General features: G+C 40.9%; 1 protein-coding gene across 3 annotated transcripts in view; it reads left to right on the top strand.

The window, feature by feature from the left end:
* Positions 1-743: 743 nt before the first annotated feature.
* The window catches only part of dnajc17 (DnaJ (Hsp40) homolog, subfamily C, member 17), a 65,773-nt gene continuing 45,813 nt past the window's right edge, over positions 744-20,703 (top strand). For 2 of the 3 annotated variants that reach the window (XM_028994069.1, XM_028993948.1), the window contains exons 1-10: positions 744-898; positions 5,816-5,885; positions 8,206-8,264; positions 8,361-8,448; positions 10,405-10,481; positions 11,344-11,452; positions 12,955-13,004; positions 14,706-14,783; positions 16,521-16,601; positions 17,384-17,515. In XM_028994069.1, the coding sequence (XP_028849902.1) occupies positions 821-898; positions 5,816-5,885; positions 8,206-8,264; positions 8,361-8,448; positions 10,405-10,481; positions 11,344-11,452; positions 12,955-13,004; positions 14,706-14,783; positions 16,521-16,601; positions 17,384-17,515 (822 nt within the window). In that variant the 5' untranslated portion in view covers positions 744-820. Of the gene's footprint in view, positions 899-5,815; positions 5,886-8,205; positions 8,265-8,360; positions 8,449-10,404; positions 10,482-11,343; positions 11,453-12,954; positions 13,005-14,705; positions 14,784-16,520; positions 16,602-17,383; positions 17,516-18,662; positions 19,260-19,356; positions 19,495-20,703 lie in introns of all 3 variants that reach the window. The other variant, XR_003751054.1, reaches the window with a different exon arrangement.

The raw sequence follows: 20,703 nt of genomic DNA, 5'->3' as shown, positions 1-20,703 counted from the left end.
GCAGGGTGGCATCATTTTGAATGGTGAATCTGAAGAACACTATCTATATTGTATTAAATTGACCATTTGCGTTTATTATGGTGTAAAAGAAGGTTCAGAGTAGTGTAATATGTTTTCATCTCGTGGTCATGGGTCAGTTTCACAGACTAGCATCTTTAATTCCAACCCATATTAGGAGCAAAAATGATTACATTTAGCATAGTTTATGCTGTGGTCAGTATTTATGTGTTACGTGTCAGTGTTATAAAAAAATATTTTCAGGAAAAGAGATTGATTGAAACACACACTCATTACAAAAGTTACCTTTCGTTTTTCTCTCATTTTTGTGCAAATCCAACATTCTTTAAACCATTTGTTTCGATAAACAGCTTCCTGTTCAGACAAAGAACCATCAAAGTCAACATTAGAAACGCTTCGTTATGCTAATATGCCCGAACTGTGTTGCAGGGCATGACCTGGCATGATGTGGGGTGGTGGTGGAGGGGGATGGGGCTAACTGCGTAATATATTTATATAGGTATATTACACAATTATATTTACAAACCATTTATTATCTGACGTAAATTTGAAGATCTTAGAATTAGAATAGTTTTGTCTTGATTCTACCATTTCAAAGAAGTATAAATGCTCACCTATATTCATACATTTACGCAAAAAGGTTTGGCGCAAGTAAAGAAACGTGGTAAATTATAAACAGCATTTCCCAGCTTGCACTTCACCGGAAATGACAGTTTGAGGTGAAAGTTCAAAGCGTTTGAGAAGCACACGTTTCTTACAGTGAACAGTTGAGACCATTTGGGTCTAAAAAAGAGCGGGAGACATGGCTGCTACAAAAGAGCTTTTACAGCTGGATCTGTATGCATTACTCGGAGTTGATGGGACCGCGTCAACAAAAGAGGTGCGAATGATAGAACATTTACCAAAGGCTTTTAACAGGACGCTTCTAGCTAAGATGCTAACTGCCAAGCGCTTAATGCATAAAATGCGTAAAAACAGTTTATTGTCTTCTGCCAGAGGAGAATGCGTACCACCGATCAATCACGTGGTGAAGTAAGACTACCAGTATTCCTCTTGGTCGTATGTATTGTAGAACTGGCACAAAAAAAGTTAAACACAAGCACACGATTAAACAGCAAAGAATATTTGCCAACCCAGAGAATGGGGACTCGAGACGGGCAAACCTTCAGAAAGTACAGAATCACAGAAGTCCAGTAACATGCTAATTACTCCAAAAGTGATTCAAAAGTGGGGGTACATTGCCTCGCTAATTCTGCTATAGTACAGGATTGCTATGTAATATAATATTTAGCGTGTAGTGTAAACGTGCAATGATGTAATGCATTCATAAGGAATGTTTATCATAGTAGTTTTTGGTAAGATTTTGGTGTATTGTTTTTGAAGTATCTCGTGATGACCGGCAGAGGGCGTCCTTGTATCACGCGTGCTTGGTAATACTTGCCCGTCTGTCAGTACAAAATACTTGGTCCTTATTAGTTTTTGTAATGAATAAATCATTTTTTAATTTTGGAAATGATTTGATGAATGAAAAATTTACACATCCTCTTCAGTTTACACAGCAAGTTTTCTGCAGTATTTAAAAGAGAATGTTTGTTTGCAGACTTCTCTCCTTTCCTGACTTCCTAGACACAAACTAAGTTTAAAATTGGCATGACCCATAATTCCCAGTTTCCTGACATCTAAAATAGCAGCAAATGATTTTTAGTTTGACAGGGCTCTTTGTTGTTCTTTATCTTTCCTACACTGGATATGTGCAATGGAATGAAATTAGTGCTGCAGCCAAACCTAAAGAAGAACATAATTTGTTAATTGGGTTTCTGAGTGCTGACTTCCGACCCCTGAAGAGAGCATTGTGGAAGCCAGTGGTTGTGGCTTGGCCTGGTGGAGCAAGTTGGATTAGCCAGTGCTCTGAGGTCTGCTGATGGTCGGAAGTGAAAGCTCGTGTGCATGTCCTGAACGACGTACGACTTCAACCAGAGTGGCTTGTTGTCCAGGTTATGCAAGGGCCAAGAAATCTATCATGCTTTTTTTCATTGCTTTCACCACTTTTGCCATCTGTGGAAGGAAATGAACAGTGACTGCTGTTAATTTGTCATTTGCCGGAAAAGCTTTTCCTAGAATATGTTAATCTAACCAGGATCACCGCTGGTATAAAAATAATTATGGAGCTGAGCCGTTTCCTGATATGTTTCAGATTGTGAATGATCCTCACTGATATTGTGGGTTCGAGAGCCATCCGGCTTTGGTTTAGAGACATTGGTAAAAAGGAAGTGGTTGTTGGAAAGCTGGAAGTGAGAGGCTTATATGCAGGATTCTATTTAGTGGGGATTATTCTATTGAATGATTTATGGTTTATGGAAATTTGCATAACCATGCCACCATTAACGCCAGTGGAATTAAACAGTTTCTGTACCTGAGCCTGCAGCAGTTATGGAGAGTTTGATTGAGAGTTCCGTCACTGTTCCCATACGAATGTTCCTGTCTCTGATTTTCTGGTAAGTGGACACACTCAAGGAGACAATTCAGATGCAAGATTCAAATTTAAATCATAATCCTAATAAATCATAATGTCTGACCTTTTGCCATTCCATGCCTCTGTTAGGCACCCATGCATAAACTTGCCGGCTTCTTGTCAGTGCTGTTTTCCAGTAGGGTCTGGCTTTTTATTCGGACTAATGAATGTGGTGAAGTCATCTGGATGATTGTGGCTCAGTGCCTTTTGTGATGAGTGTATCTGTAGAGAAACGCGTAAACTTCTGAAACTCTCAGCTCAAATTGCCTATTTTAATTGAGAAGTTCAGCATTTTTACCTGATAAGGAATCTGAATACATTTTCCCAGTAGATCAGTTTGTGCGTGTGCTTTGCTTATCTGGGGAAACTGGGGCACCAGGTTGGTAGAAGGGAGAGGGTGGAGGCTGGGAAATCTTGGAATCTTCAGATGACTAGTGGGGTTCACTGATGTGTTTAAGTTACTATACTAGTTTCTGTCAGTCTCTTTTTTTATGGGGAAAAATGCCGTGTTAGCCCTGTGATTATTTCTTTTTTTTCCCTGTACATCTCTAATGTTACCTTGCGTGTCAGACCACAAATCCTTGTTCCTTGACCACAGACTCAATCATACACTTACACACACACACACACACACACACACACACGGCAGTAATAATCTCCAACGCAGTAGCATTTCAGTGTGTAACACTCAGCCAATTGACCACCCATGTGGCCCAGTCTGTGATGAGGCCACAGTGCTAATAGGAGGCAGTGCCACTGCTAATGACTTAAAGATGCTGGCGATGGACTCAGCCAGTATCCTCGCTGAATGCTGGTGGCTCGCCAGCACACCATTCACCCAGCACCAGCACCGCCAGCAGGCTGGATGTAATGATTGCATAATACATAATAATCACACTGAACCAGACAGCCGCGGACCATTATCTTATCATCCTATTTCTATATTATTGGATAGACATTATAGACAAAAGTGTAGATTTGGGGATCACTGATGAACACAGTCTCATCCTTTTAGCTTAGTGTAGATCTCAGTCTCTCTTTATTCCTACAGTGGATCCCTGGCACAAGTGGGTTTCCAGCAGTGGGTTTTCTGCTTGGTGTCCATGTGATGTGTCTGCCAATGCAAACGTATGTGGTGTTGTTTCTTCCACTGATCTTATTGTCAGACATGATTGAAGGAGATGGCGCCACACATTTCGTTATGTAATGGATCATGGCTGTCTGAAAGCTATCTTGCTCTTTGTGTGGTTCACAGTGGGATGCGCCGAGAAGGAGTTGATTGGCAGCAAATATTTCCTGCCCAGTGCAGTATTGGATGGATTCTGTCGACATTTGGCGTCCGTTTTACAGTGACATTGTTATAGGAGGCTGCCCAAGGTGGTCTCGTTAATCCTAGAACAGTAGGGGTGTAAGTGACTCTCTGCAGGACTCTCTCCAGCTCCAGGCTGTAGTGCTGACAGCAAGTTCTAATGATGTTTACCTTCAGAAACCCTCGCAGCTCAACCAGGTCCACGTGGGGCTGCAGTGGCTGCCAGCTTGCCTGTAAGTGCCTCTGCACAGGCACGTGTGTCAGCAAACAATTTATTCTTTCATGCATTTTCATGGTTAGAAAACAATATCTATTTACAAGCAGATGAAGTAGACGGTAGACGAAGGGATGAGAGAGGATCTTTTTGTGGTGTTTATACATTTTCCAGATTGAAGTGGGGTATTTGAGAGCTGTCAGTCATCCCCACCGGCTCCTCCCATTTTGTTTATAAAACAACCTATAAGTCTCTTATATCCCTGAGAAAATCTGAAAATTGTGATTGGTGTTTTCTCCACTTCTAGGAAGCAAATATTACATTAATAATACCAGCAATTTTAATATTTTTTTCTGAAAACGGAATTCCAGGCAGAAGTTAGTTATACAAGTAAAATCTGCGAATGTAAAATGACAAAATGTGTATTGATTTTATTACTGTTTCACTCTGTGCAAGTCAGGTACTGACGTCTGCCTTGATGTGTGTGTCTGAGGCCAATAAGCACACACACACACACACACACACACACACACACACACACATCAAGGCAGACGTCAGTACCTGACTTGCACAGGGATATCTAGCCTGCCTCAACATCTTCATTAGCAAGCAAACACATCAGTGTTGGGCTAATTTCTGGAGGTTTTCACACAAGTGGAAAAAAGTGAGGTTAATATTGGTCTCTGATTCACTGCACATTCACATGATGCCTGGTGTGCAGGTGGATTCACACACACACACACACACACACACACACACACTCATAGCAGTTACCATGATGACACATCAGTAAGCATTGTAGCTTTGTGGGACTTCACAAAGGTGCTTAAATGGAGAACATTATTGGATGTAACGTTTGTGAAGGAATATGAAGTTGGTCGGAAGCATGAATTCCTCACATATGGAAAATGGAAGCTGATTTATGTGTGTGAGATGGAAGGCTGAATGATTAGGGTTGGGGTGGGTGTCTTTTGGCATCTCCAGCGACAGTGTGAGGGATCCCGTGCCAGCTTTGCTTTCTTTAACTCCGATAGGGGCTCTCAGTGGGGCTTGTCTCCACTATGGAGCAGTAGACGCAGTCTAACGAGAAACATATTGCCTGTACGCTTGCCAGCCAGAGACATTTAAGAACAATACTAGAAAAAATAGCCGCGAGTTTATAGTTTGAAGATGTGATTAAAATTTCACACTCACACACAGTGTGTAAAGTTATTGTGTATAAATCAAATACATGTGCTCAGACTTCAGAAGGCCATTTTGCCATCATGTCACTTATACTGGGCAGACATTTCATCAGAAACACATATCAGCCCAAATGATGCTGTCAGTTTGTGGCAGACCATCTCTACCCTGTTGTTTCACTGCTTATTTAGCATTTAATGTAATGTTTTCTGGGGACTTTTAAAATACATTCTTATGTTGTCTGCTTCCTGGCGAAACAATAGAAGGCTTGAAATATCATCAGGACTTTTGTTTGGCAAGAAGCGTACAGTGGGTTGGAATAAAGGCAAAAACAACAGGCCCCTGACTACCCTGATAACCCGATAAAAGATGTGCATGCCATGCCGAGACAGGAGAATGCAGTGCAGGGAATTGTGGGACATTTCGTACAAATAGCTGGTTTATTGTGATACAGCCACTTCTAGTGGTTTATGGTTTATGTTTATATATATGTATATGTCATAATCATGTTGCAATGATTTTTCTACATTTTGTTTTCTTTCTTTGTCTCTAAATTAATTTTTTCCACTTTATTCTCCAGATTAAGAAGGCATACAGACAGAAAGCGTTGACATGCCATCCAGACAAGAACCCAGACAACCCTAAAGCAGGTGAGCTATAGTAAATATCCCACCACTAGGCAGAATTGTCAGTTTGTCTATATACACCTAATCTGTAAATCTCTCACTTGTGGGACTAATAAAGGATCATCTTATCATCTAATCTTATCTGTAGCAGTTATGGAGCCCCATCTACATCAGAACGCTTTTCTCTAAAACGGGTTGCATCCACATGGAGTGTTATCTGAAATGTTGTCATCAGCACGGAGATACCGAGATTGGCCCAGACACTGTTTTAACCCCCCTCCACATCTGTATGCAGCGCTTTAACTCCCCAGTCTCACACAAAGATCTCTACTTGTTTCTAAGAGGCCATTTTGAAGAAACTGTTGCAAGAAACATATTTAGTATTTAGAATGTTTTCAGTCGCCTCTTTTTACCTTCATGGCTGCTTTGTTCACTATTGTCATCATCAAAATCCATTTCATGAGATGCTCATTAACATGAGTGAGTGTTAAGACTGTCAGGGAACGATAAATACTGCTGGCAACCATCCAACTTAATGTAGTCAAGAGAAGCCAAGAGTGTGAAATGCTGCATCACAGCAAGAGCTACCTGCTTTGGAGATTGCCTTGTTTTTTGTTTATTTCATGGTCCTGTATCTTCTGTATTTTTCTATGATGTAAAAAAAAATGCAAGACCCATAAATGAGTAGGTGTGTCCAAACTTTTGATTGGTTGTCTGTGTGTATATGAAGTTTTATATGAATAGTGTTGGTATGGAGAAAAGGTTTGGGAACCACTTCTATAAAGTGGAAGTGATTGTCACATGTGATACACAGCAGCACAGCACATGGTGCACACAGTGAAATTTGTCCTCTGCATTTAACCCATCACCCTGGGGATTATGGGGCCGCTTCCTTAACCGCTAGGCAACCACTGCACCAAAGAAGTATAACCAAAGAAAGCCGTTGCTTTGGCTGTTGCTGAATTTTGTAATTCAACAAAATGTAGTTAATTCATTGTATATTTATCTAACAATTAAATTGATTAAACATCCAACAACTCTTTCATAATTTAGTGGTTCTGACCAGGGCATTCTTAAATGAACCACCACATTACGCCGATTTCATACTCAGGTCCCAGCTGCGCTGTGTGAATATAGCATGCAAAGCCCACTGCGACTCTCTGCCAGCCTGTTTTTACCACAGCAGCCGCTGGCAAAGCTGGTCAGCGGTCCAGACAGACAGACAGACAGACAGACAGATAGTGTAGTGGGAACAAATGTGCACTCCCCACGGCTCTCAGACCAGCTTGTCCCCCGTGAAGAATTCTGTACTCATTCTGCAGTACAAATGAGTGTCGGAAACCAGAAAAACATTTTTTTGTTTAAAACCTTGGACAGGGTAGACTGTGTGGCATTCTGTGGTCTCTGGATTCAATGGACAATTCCTGATTAAGTTTTAAAAGAAGTGGTGGGGAGAATAATGGAAAAAAATGGAGGTTTTCCAAGAAATGAAACTTGACTAGAATATGCATACCCACATGTGCACACATGCATACGCACACTCTCACACGCATCCAGACCCTCACTTCCTCACACGAGAAGGATGGAGGGGAAAATGGGTTTGGTTGCAGAGGTTACAGCCAGGTCAGGTTACACAAGGCACCCCCTTGCGTGCAGACGTCCCACGCACCAACACTTCGGGCTGCCTGAGCAGTCCGGGATTCCAGAACATTCTGTCTGATTCCCCACTGCATCTAGGCCTCATTAGGCACATGTAGGTACCTGTAACCCGAGACTGGACTCAACGTGGGGCCGGCGCTGGTAATCTGGCTCGCTCTCTGGGGGAGAAATTGGAGATTGCTGGGGCTTGTTAGTGTGGGAGCAGAAAAAAATAATAAAATCAAAACAAGCCAATATATATATATCTTCTCATAAGCAAATCATTATGGGTCTTTTTTTTGGGGGGGGGGGGGGTGCGTATTGCAGTGGCCTCTTAGGGGCTAGGGGTGTGTTCAAAACCTTATGTTTACTTGGGAAAAGTCACCAGACCACTTTCGTTTGCAGGAATCACCACTAATGAAGGATGTTTCCAGGGACACATTCATAATTCTTAGTCTACTTTGTGTCTTTGTGTTATGTGAGCCTTTGCTTGCCTGTTACTCATTTAACACCTCCAGTTTGTGGCCCATAAATTTAGTATTTTTTTTATTTTGTTTGTACAGCATCACATCAGTTTCTGGTGTAGAGCCTTTTTTCTGTGTGAGATTTGGACACTTAATGTTCATCTTTAAGGAAATATGTCTGTTTTTTTTTGTAGACTGTTGCTGATTTCTGCCTTACTGTTTTGGGTTTTGATTCTATCTAGCGGAACTTTTCCACCAGTTGTCTCAGGCCTTGGAGGTTTTGACGGACGCTGCAGCCAGAGTGAGTTTGTGATCTTCATACACCCTTTAGGAACCTTGGTTGAACATTGACCTGTGCTGAGTTGCATTGTATTTTTATTTTTTATCTGTCTAAAAGGCGGCATATGACAAGGTGCGTGCGGCCAAGAAGCAAGCTGAGGAGAGGACACAACGGCTTGACGACAAGCGAAAGAAGATTAAACTTGGTGGGTGTGGCTATGGTGTTCATTTTAACGTCATTTCACTTCTGGCCTATATTCGCATGTTGCACTGGTTGCACTGATGCACCTAAACACAAAAAGTGCACCAAATTGTTGATTGCACCGTGTTTAACAATGCAGTTTTACAGGTAATTAAAATAAAGTCCTTTATTTGAAGCAAAATTCTACAAGAAAGGTAACTCCGCTTCACTGAGCTGAAATTTAAACAAGATAAATGAAATAAAAAGAAAATCAAAATTAAAGTCTTTTAAGGACTTGAATTTTATCATCATCTCAGCCATCATACTCGTTTGATTCTGCCTGTTGCTGAAAGGCAGCGGAGAAGGGGACACTGTCCCAATGCATTTATTGCAGCATCTAATGTGTTTTATAGATACCTTATGCTTTTTCCGCATTTAATTTCTAGCATTTTACTGTAGTTCGGGCGATAAATGAGAGTTTTGTGCGTTAGTGCGAAAATGGATGCTGAGTAAGTGAAATGGATGCTAGTTTCTGTTGATTACGTTCTGGTTGCACTGGCAGCAAAACCAAAGTCTGAGGTTTCTGGAAAAAACTTTGACAGTGAAAAAACACACTGCTTATAACATGCACAAAGCATTTTGGTACAGTTATGTTGGCAGACATCCACCTCCACAATAATGTCTGGTTTAGGCTTTTAAAAAGCTGTACTTTTCGGGCTCTGGTCTAACTAGTAAGGCCGATTAAAGCTCTAATCCGTGGCTACTGCCACTCTGTCTATCTGACTGGTCCAGGATACTCACCTCTGTCTGACTGCAGCACTCGCACTTTCAAACGTATAGTAATAACTGTAATACGGCCAATCAGAGGTGCACCCCACACTTCACGATCTCTGATTGGTTTAGAATATGACTTACTCCTAGTGCGCCTGTTGCTTGAACCACAGGGAGTTTATGGAGAATTTTTTCCACCCGAATGTCTGGTCGTACCTTTTTTTTTTTTTGTGCCACAATTGAGAAATTAGGTTGCATGTACACTCTAGAGCCCTGTAGACATATAGCAGATGACAGAGTGTGAGCAAACATATTAATGTTGACTGTGGTGGGTCTGTGTCTCAAAATATGTGAAAAGGTATTTTGTTAAGTATTATATAAAAGTTATGATAAAAAAGATAGATGGTAACAAATGGCACCAAAGATAAATGATTTAGATATTTTGTGTTTTAATTACTCATCAGAAAAAGGGGTAATGTTTCCTCCTTCATAGATGCTATACAAACTGTTTTAACTGTTCAGGGGCCTGAGAGTAGAGGAGGGGATATATTTCATTTTGTTTTATGTAGTTGCTGTAACTGATCTTTCTGAATCTTAAGGTCAGTTTTCTTTGTTCAGTTTAAGTCAGTGAAGTTTTAGTCTGTGGTTCAATCCATCAACAGGAAACTAATCCTAAATGTACTGTATGCATTAAAATATATTAACAATTTACGTTTTCGATGTAAGCACATTAATGCAATATAATTAAAAATGTATATATTTGATATGGCTTTTACATGCAATTTTGCCGAGCTATACTCAAAATAACATTTACCTCAAACCACTACCAACTGAATGGCTTTACTATCAAGTAACCAGTTAATATTTTATTAAAGTAAGTCTTTAGGAATACAGCACTCTGAGCATATACTGCTTTGTGAGAGTGCGAGTTGCCAAATTCCTTACTCCCATGTTATTTGGTGAACAAAGAAAACCCATAGTATTTTTATCAATGTTTTCTTCAAATTGGATAAAATATGATAAAACTTGTCTTATGGGTTATTACAATATTAGTAGTTTTTGTTTATTCTAATGATTAACAATTCATATTACCATCACACATGCATGTAGTTCTGAAAGGGTTAAAGTTTTTTTTTTTTTTTCCGTCCTCATTTTCGTTCAAGGGGATCTGCCCTGTCTATATTTAAATGTACCTGTATACCTCTCCTAGATTTGGAGGCTCGTGAGCGCCAGGCTGAGGCCCACAATGCAGAAGAATTAAAAGTCACTCGCACACTAGAGGAGGAGGTGAGTCCGTCCTGCTCCAGTGAGTTGAAACTGGGCTGTGTCTGAGGGGTTCCGGATAAAAGACTATACAACCTGCTGCCAATCAGTCAGAATTTTTCATTTTCTTAAAAAAAAAAAGTGGTTTCATTGAGCCATTGATAACATTGTTGCCATTTTTGCTTAACTAAATTAAAGACTTACAGATGTACAGATGTTGGCTATTTTTGAAACCTTGGCAAAATAAAGGGCCAGGATATAATGTTATACTGAGTGCCAGTTCACACACGTGTCTGACTCTCACCCTTTCCACACTATACCCATGATCTTACATTATGCACACCCTGGTAGTAGCCTAGTGAGTAACACACTCGCCTATGAACCAGAAGACCCAGGTTCAAATTGTAAGTCACTCTGGGTAAGGGCGTCTGATAAATGCTGTAAATTCAGACAACAACAGAGCTAGTGCTCTACCTGCCCTGCCATAATTACCATTAATCAAATGTGATGTTAAACTATCAGCACTTGTAAAGCACACTGTGAGCAGCTTTGGTAGATGCCTCAGAAATTGGTAGCAAATGTTGCCAGGTCTGTCTGTGCAGTAGATATGATGTCTCCACTAGGTGGAGCAGAGTAACTTATGCACACAAGTGCTGCTCTATAATGATTGTGTGTGTGTTTGGGTGTACTCAGACCATTACTTTACTTTGTGTGAAAATTATCATTTAGTGCATTAATTGACTCTCTGTATGGGTTGAATTGAACTGTAGGTGAACTGTGTTTTGTGGGTGGTATTATTATGCATGTTAATTGTGTACATGATGTGCCAAATGGTGATGGATTACTGCTTAATTTTGAGCGTGTGTGTGTCTGTGTATGTTGGCAGATTGCAAGGTTGAGAGAAGAGGGTTCCAGGCAGCTGGAGGAGGAGCAGCGACGAATAAAAGAACAAATCCAGCGAGAAAAAGAGAGCAGCTTACACACACCTTGTAAAGGTGCCATATCCCCATGCATACTCTCCACCAAGACACACACACTGTCTCTTTTTGGTGAACTGGTACATAGCAGAGAGTGGGGGAAAAAACATTTATGGGGGTGTCCAAGTCCATTTGGGTATTTTGATTGCAGACAAAAGGCACACAAAGCATAAAAAGGTTATCATAACCTTTTAAATTATTCAGTGGTGTGTTTTGTGTGTAGCTTAATAAACCATTCAGAATAGCACTTCATGGCTGATTGCTGTCATAATGATGTCTTTACAGGCAGTGACATATACCTGCTGGTGCAAGATGTGAAAAATGCATGATAACCACTTTTCCAGCTGATTATTAGTGTGAATCATATACAGCATGTGTAGTTAATGTGAATTTGGGGATCAAACAAAATTACTTATTGAAGGTTCAAGTATCTTTGAACTGTTTATTTTAAAATTCATATTTGCAACTTAAATTGCATCAAATTAGCAATTTAATAAATTGCAGCTCCACTGTAGCAAAATTGCTTCCACTGCCAAATGCACATGGTGCTTATTTCCAACATTGTCCTGCCAGTGTAAAATTAATTGGTCATTTTATACTGTAAGAAAATTTGCAATGTGCCAGACAATCCTAAGCGGGCTTTAAAGTAGAGCCCATGCACAGACTATATTTTTATCTTTCAGAAATCTGTTTCTGAAATGGTTTATGTGAATGAGTAACCACTTCCCATTTGACTTACAATGAGTCTTCAATTGCTGGCCACACACGCAGAGCCTCATCATACATTTTACCAAAGGCATCACACTTACGCTATCGATGCAGCCTCTGTCAGTGGATTTCCTCTGTTGTCTTGCGTGAGTAATTTAACATTTCTGACATGTTTCAGCCGTTTATGAGACCACAGCACACATTGTCTCGACTGCTTTTCCCATGAATAATCACATGTGTGAATGTCTGCAAACACATGTGGGAGATCCCTCTCCAGAAATACCAGAACTATGACTTTACCTGCTTTGGGTAAGACTTGTATATTGTTAACAGAGGTGTCATCAATTAGTTTTTCTATCGTTTCCTTTTTGAGAAGGCTGTAAAGCAGATGATTCAGTGACCATGTTTGCGCAGTGGTGCAGACCTGCGGTTTTAATAGCAGCTGTGTGGGACGCCTCAGGGATTATATAATTATATCTTTTCTCACTATGTTGACCCATCATGTCATTGGGATGCTTGCGGAATCTAGATATGTAGTGTTTTCTCTGGTGTTTTTGTCATCACCCTGTCAGTTTGATTGATTTTGACCTACTGGCCATTTCCGTTTGGGAGATAAAAAGGTGGCAGATTTGCAAAAACATTTCTAGAAACTGGAAATGTTTACATGTTTTTGGACGTTTGGCCATTTAAACAAATCTTTCATTAATTTACTAGATTCGATTCTGTCAATCTGCAATTATATGATTATTTTCCCTCCAAGCAAAGCAGACTTTTTCAGATTTAATGTCATTTAATTTTCTGTCTTTTTGTAGACACCAGTGTGAAACAACAGTGCAATGCCAGTGGGACCCCCAAATTAAAAGTAAGAATTTCCTCTCATTTTTCACTTTAGAATGTCACAGAACAGTTTTCTGTCCTGGTCCTTTGGTGTGTTATTTTGTTTATGGAGTTCTATATGGATTCATAAAACAAAATTTGGTTTTGTAACCCTATAAGCAAACACACATCTTCTGTATTTACATATGAATGCTAATGAGCTAGAATGCTACTTTTGACTTTATTTGATTATTTTATATGATTTTAGACATTTGCAAAATTTGTTCACTGCTATTCCTACCATATCCCTTCGAGTCCAACTTGTAAACGAGTGTTCCCTGGGAGTTCCTGGCTCTTTCTCTTTTTCAGTCTAGCACTATTGTCAAGAGAGCTGTAACTTAGTAAAGCAGGGAGTTATTATATTTCCTCTTGGAAACGACTCTATTTAGGCTTATTACTAGACATTATGTGGGGGATGTTAGCTAATGTGTTTATGTATTTAATCTCATTAATATGTCAGATACCCATCAAGTCCCATATATATACTCCCCCAAGAGTCTCTTGCTGTTTATGTCTGCTCTCAGAAAAATAAATAACAGTGTAGAGTTTTTCAAATCCCTGCTATTGCGTTACATGCTGTTCTCTGAGAATATTTTTCTAACTCGTTTTTCCCAAGAGAAAAGCTGTCTGATGACCAGACGCAGGGAAAACAAAACTAGTCAAGCTACGGTTCTGTCAACATCGTCCCTGAAGGCCCGACTGCTAAACAATATCTTCATCATGCGACTCTGGAATATGCATACATACTTTATAGCCCCGTTGCACTTTAGTAACTATTCTTCTTCACACAATGAATAAGAATACAATTTGTGAGTTTGGGGTGAAAGTGTTGACTGTCGGATTCTGGGGCCAGGGGGCTTATCTGGAACCTGAAAACCTCTTAAGAGATGTTTAGAATGCCATTATCAGATACTAAACTCATTTTGGCTGTAGGAGTACACGCCTTGGGCATCATCTGCGACCTTGTCTGCCCTGATATAAGATTAATGGACATGAAGGTTGTCATTTGGTAAACGAGCCTCTGCTGTGAGGGAGGAGAATGCATTTTTCTTAAATAATTGGCTCAAGAAAGCTTTTTGGGGAGGATAGGTGATTCTCTAAAACTATTTTTCTTTGAATGTTAACAGAGCCAGATCTTGAAGTGGGTGAACTATGTACCTCAGTAAATGAACCAAGTGAAACATGAGAACAGGATCTAGTGCAAGCTTGATGAACCAGATTAGTGTGGAGTTGAGGCATTTAGTCCCTTTTACCGACCCATCTCAGTCTCTCAGTCTTGGGTTTCAGTGAACGCTTTCCAAGTTTCTTTTGCACTCTCTAGTCCTGGCAGATGCGTCCCCCTATGTCTGGTTTTCCTTACACGTTCGTTAGTGAGGCATCAGTGAGTCACGACTGTCAGGGCTCCAGGGCCCCCATGTTGACTTTTGTTTCTGCTTTCTCCATGCATTGCACATAAATTGAATACAAATCTTGCATGTGGTGATGGGTCATCAGAGACTGTGGCAGTCTTCTCACACAAACTGAAAGCTTAGACGTTTTGGCCATGATTTCAAATTCTTGTCGTGGCCACAAATTCTTGGAATTCAGTTGACCGGAGCTCTATGGCCTGAAGTTTTGTTCCGTAAGATCTGTCATAATGCAATATAAGGTTCTATGTATAGTTCACTGCAGCATTTTCCTCTTTCAGTTGAAATGGAAGTGTAAAAAGGAGGATGACACTAATGGCGGCTACACGCAAGAATTTATTTTCAGTCTTCTTCAGAAGGTGAGTGACCCCAAGTATCTTTGCCTTAATAAAGAAGTCAGAATGATTTATTTATTTAAAAACTTCCAAAATTGATGCATCTCCCGCGCCCATAACAAGACCTGCCTGGTGTCCAGCGCAGACTTGAGAGACGCATGACATCACTGGCATTAAAACGCTTGTTGTGCTGTTTTAATTTTCCCCCCTCATGCAAGCTTCATTAACTTTTGTTGCAATGAAAGTGCTGAGGGACTCTGCAGTGCCCTGTTAAAAGCGCCGCACGGCATTGTTAGTGCCCCTTGTAGTGCGGCGGATTTTAGCGGTGCCAGGGGAGTCGCTAGGAAATGTGCTCTTCTCATGCAACGCCGCACCTTCTCTGCTTGCACCCCTGGCCCTGGGGTGATTGGGTGCGCCACAGGTTTTGTTTGGAATGTGGACAGGCCACGTCCAAGTGTTGGTGACGTAAACAGCTCTCCGGGAAGGTCAGGGATTCAATCCATCCTCCGCACGCACTTTGTCAGAGTGGACATGTCACAGTTTTTTTTTTTTAACAGAATTTTTTCTCTAATATATATTTTTTAGATGTTCACAGAGTGAAAATAAACCTCAAAATAGACAGATGGGTGATGGGAAGGAAGTGAAGAATGGGATGACAGGTAATGCTGGGCTAAGCAGAGCAGAGTTTGCTGGGAAAAAGGCACAGTGTGTATATTTTGGATGTGAACTGACCTATGTGGAGACATTGTTGGGGGGAAAAGTTTCAAAAAATATTTGGATATATGAAATAAGGGTCTGTAGGGACCCCTTACTGTCACTCCTGCCAAGTTGCTCTGCTCCTGAGTGTCCAGTTGAATTCCTCTCCTGTCCCGTTTCCCACAGACTGGGTGAAACACACTTTTTCGGGGAATTACATTTCCATTCCTGTTCTTTCACATACGGACACATTCTAGGTGACCATCTATTGACCCAGGCGCGTTCTGTGTCGGGTGACACTTTAGCCATTGTTCTCACTGAGCTCAACCTAACCACCAGTGATCCAGAGGGAGGCCCACAGGGAGAGGGATTGGTTTTTATAGCAGTAGTTTGGTCCAAGTAGGAACTCAAACCCCCATATCCCCCTCTGCATGGGGTCAGAAAGTGACCCATAATGCACTGCACCTCCCTCGGTTCCCTTCGCCAAGTTGTACTGGCAGCCGTCTGGAAGGCTGCCACGTCTAATTTTTCATCTCCAAACTGAAGACTGCCTTTATCGCCTGTTCTCACATCTACTGTGCTGAATCGAGCTGAGTGAAGAAATCCAGAGGGTCCCACTGCTGGTGAAAGCGTTATTCTGAAAGGACCCAGACATGGCAGGGACTGATCCCTTTCTCTCTCTGAACCTTCTCACAGGTTGATGCTGCTCATGGGATTTACTAAAGTTTGGAACTGCAGTGATATTGGGGTTGTGCTTTTGAAACTACATAATTAAAGATTTGATTTGAACATTTGATTTGAGAACTTGCCGTTTGTTCTATCACAGACTGAATCAGTACTCTATTCTAACGGGCTGGTAGGACTTAATGTCCCGACTATTTGTCCTAACTAAGTAGCCGCTGTAATTTGCTGAAAGAGCAATAAGTCTAGAATGGCTTAATAATGCACACCACGCCTGGGAAACTACATTAGTCATGTCACTGACCATGTTCCAGTCATGAAACCTGTCCAATCATTTTGAAAGGTTTTTTGTGATTTTGAAAGGTTATTCTGTTTCTTTTCCAGTATGGTGAAGTTCTCAATGTCTTGGTATCAAGCAAGAAGAAAGGAAGTGCAGTGGTTGAGTTTGCAACTGCTAAAGCCGCTGTAAGTGACATTTTATTTTTTACATTTCGATTTGCAATGTTTTAAAGACTGCATAAACAGAATTGGGCAGTAAGTAATGCCTAGTCATGTTTTAAAACTATGTTACGGTTTTCTTTTGGACACACGAGTGCCTCTTTGACTGCAGGAGCACTTTGCAGAGTATCTAATGGGTACCAGAGCTGTCCCATTGTTCAGCGCTGTCTGTCTTTTGCCAGCCTTCTTGTGGGGTTCTGTTGTGGGCTCTAGAGGCCTGTGCGGTTTTTCCTTCAGAGAACATCCCAGTCATCCTGCAGGGCCAGAGGATCTCAGTCTGGTCTCCTTTAGGAGCTGTCTGTGGCCTTCGGCAGCTTTGGGCTTTGCTGGGGTTAGCTGAAGCTCGCCACACATGTGGGCTGTCACAAGTCATTGGACAACAAGAGCGTGTTTAAAATATGGTGTGTGTGACAACAATTGACTAATTTGCGAGGCTGTTGTGTGTAAACAGTATATATGTTGGTTTACAGATGCATAACATTTTATGGCAAGCTGACACAAATGCCTGTTGTGTGTCTCTTAAAGATGAATGGTGTGAAATAAGATGGCAACCATGTAGACAGTGCTGGCTGCTGAATAGCAGGATAAAGTAGTGCAGCACATATTTGTGTCAACTGTAATAAAATGAGAAAGTAATCAAGACAGTTTACCTAATAATAAACACTGGAACTGGAACTGAATTGTGATGTTTTGTGTAATTGGGTTCATATATTTAAATGTATTTATTTTTGTGATGTTCTGCATCTCAGGATCTGGCATTCCGGAATGAGAGTGGCTTGATTGGAAACCCTCTGAAGATTTCTTGGTTAGAAGGGCAGCCTGAAGCTCCTGCCCCACCTCCAAACAGTGCAGCCAACATCGGGTTGTTCACATATACTCAGGTAAGGCCATAACCTGTGCTGTTCTGTAGCTAATGGGGACTGTTTGCTATTGTGACATCATCTTACTTTACAGAAATAGAGAGAGTAGAGAGGTGAAACTACAAACTCTGCCCATCTCCTCTTTTTTTTTTTTTTTTTTTTTTAACTCTCTGTATCACACCATTCTATGTACCCTCTGTTTACAAGGGTTAACTTCTTGTCCACTTCCAAACTGGACATACATTTACATTATCAGCACTACTTTCAAGAAATGGAATTGGCAAACTAGTGAACGTTATACTATCAACCACTTACCATGTGGTAGAATACATCTTCCGTCGTCTCCTCAGACACTGCATCTCTCCAAGCTTCAGAATTACAGATGTATGTTACCGAAGTCCTATGCGTAAGGCCTGCGAACTTAACACTGCATTCGCAAACAAAGTGTCGATCAAGAGAAGTCAAATTCTTTTTTTTTTGGTTTCACATTTGTCACGCAAATATCAACCGACTCTTTTCCTCTTGTTGAGGTTGATTGAGCAAAGTGTTTGAGCAAAGGCGGCTTTGGTTTGTTTGGCTTGGAAGCGACTTCCACACGTTTCACGTTCATTTGAACGCACCGCCGGTCTCTTATTATAAGATTACCCTGGAGACTTGTGGAATGCTCTGGAAGGATCGGAACCAACCCGAGCGGTGAAGAACCAGAAAGGCATAATTTGTGACTGGCACGAGAGGCAGTTCTCCCAGCCCGTGCATGTACCCACTCCCCAGCAGAGCTCCGGATGTTGGTCGGCACAGGGCCTTGAATTGATCAAATTGTCCCTGTGCTGTGTGATTTTAAGTCATAGATGAATCCAGGGGCGTCTCATACAATTTGAAATAAAGAAAAAACATTTGTATATTAGTGACTTAAGTCATATATTTCTGGGGAATGGAGAGTTGGGAGTGGTCCATCTGAAACTATTTAAGAAGTCCATTCTGAGGGTCTCTGGGTGTTGTAACCACCCAATGTGACCTCAGGCATGATCCCTGTAGTAGCAGTGAGGGGCAGTTTTCAATTTCTTAAAATAATATAAACACGCCAACCACCACCATTACTCTTTAGAGTAATGAGACCACTGCATCTGGGATGTGAGTGAACATGAACATTACCTCACCCTTATTCCAGCCTTTTTCCAGGGACCAAGGACTGGTTACATCTGGACTCCCCAGCCCCTGCAACAGATACTGGGCTGAGCCTGAGCACAACTAGTGTGGCTCACTGCAGGACAAAGGTCAGGACAGACGTGCTGCAACCCTTGGACCTAATGATTTATTGGTCCTGTTGGACACATACAGCAGATGGGCTAAGCACTCTGCTCTGACACCTCCTGCACAGACGTGTCATGGGAACTGTATGAGAGACAAAGAGACGTGTCTCTTAATGAAAAACCTGGACTTGAGTGTTTTATAGGTCTGTTTTAATGTGCATCCATTTTTTAAAATGATGAACAGTGACATATATCATAGATAGCTTGTACTGTTATCCTCAGGTAAGCCAAGGAGGCCTGCAGTCAACAAATCCTTCACTTCCATCATTAGGAATATGCGTTGTTAAATATAAAACTTGTAGACCCACACAAGCATAACTGTTATTTGTGTCAGAATGCGGAGCCTAAGCTACAGGCCTTTGTCTCTCATTTAAGTGCGCCTTCAGCTCCGCATTAATATTTTTTCCTTCTGTATTTTGTTCATCACTTTAGAGGGCAGCAATAAATTGAGTGAGGTAATTAAATTTTATTTATGAATCTTCCCAAATCAGCAATTTACTGAATATTTTTGCAAAACTACAATTTTTCTGTCCTATTGCATAATTTTTGCAGAAATCACCCAAAAATACTTCATGTTCTACAACACCTGGTGGTGGCAGTATTTCCCATGCACAACAACACTGCTGTCCCCTTCGCACCATTTTAATCAATAATGGCCAGCACGAAGAAGAGAGACAAGTCCCAATTAAGGTGACCAGACATCCTGTTTTCCTCGAACATGTACTCCATGTTATCCTTTTCAGGGTTTTAGAATTGTTTTTGATCTGCCTAAGCAGCTAATGATCACCAATTTCATATGCAGGTTGAAGTTATTTGATAAAACAGAAACTGCTGTGTAGGAGGATGGCAAGACTGAAACAACAACAAGACTCAAAGTAGTTATAATTCATCAAGGTCTGTCCCAATTTAAGATTTCAAAGCAGATTGACATTTCAACATGTGCTGTTCAAGTATTTTTGAGGAAGCACAAAGAAATGGGTAAACATGGATACAGAAGTTGGCCAAGGAAACTGAATGAAAACACATGATGCTTATTATGCATAAAAACCGGAAAATGTCCAGAAGTGCCATCAACTCAGGCACTCAGGGACCCAGGCACACCCATCTTCTGTCCAAACAAGTGGTTTTCATGGATGATTTGATGCCAAAAAGCCATACTTTCAATATGGAAACAGTCCAAGCAACTCAACTATAGGACATAGGAACAGGAGTGTCAAATTTAGAAATATTTTTATATTTGTTTGCTGAGGGTTTGGAGAGTATTTTAATAATGATTGGATAATAATTATCATATGCATAAACACATGAATAGTCAGTTTGTAACATGAACATTTTAACCAATTAATGATTTGGTGGGTTTTACTCATTGATAACAGTTATACCTGCCTGGGGCAGATATATATATATATATGTGTGTGTGTGTGTGTGTGTGTGTGTGTGTGTGTGTGTGTGAGTGAGTGATATATATAGAGTTGTTCAGATTGAATATGATTCTGACTGAGTTTGGAAGTATGGGCAGAACCTGCCCTCATTACTGAAAGCCCTTGCTCTAGGAAGGCTGCAAGGTGATGACAGCGCCGATGCAGCGGATTGGCCAGTCAACATCTGTTGTAGCTTGCCACCCGCCGGGGGTCTGGAGGGGCATTTAACCAAGATTCGCTTGGGTGTGGAAAAGAGCAGGATGTTGTTTTTGACTGCCCATAGGGGGCTTAATGCAACCAAGCCCTGTAGGTTTTGATTGATTGAATGAATGTGGAGCCTCTTCATAATGGGAGGTTTTCTCTGTTGTGGCCTTTAAAATAAATAAATAAACAAACAAACAAACAAACAAATAAATAATTAAAATCTGGCAGTACATCAAGTATTGTTAACTTCTGCAGTTTACCTACTTAAATTTGA

Source organism: Denticeps clupeoides, chromosome 1, assembly GCF_900700375.1.
Source record: "Denticeps clupeoides chromosome 1, fDenClu1.1, whole genome shotgun sequence".
NCBI classification, from domain to species: Eukaryota; Metazoa; Chordata; class Actinopteri; order Clupeiformes; family Denticipitidae; genus Denticeps; species Denticeps clupeoides.
The sequence above is the reverse complement of the archived record's forward strand: the minus strand, read 5'-3'. Positions and strand labels throughout refer to the sequence as shown.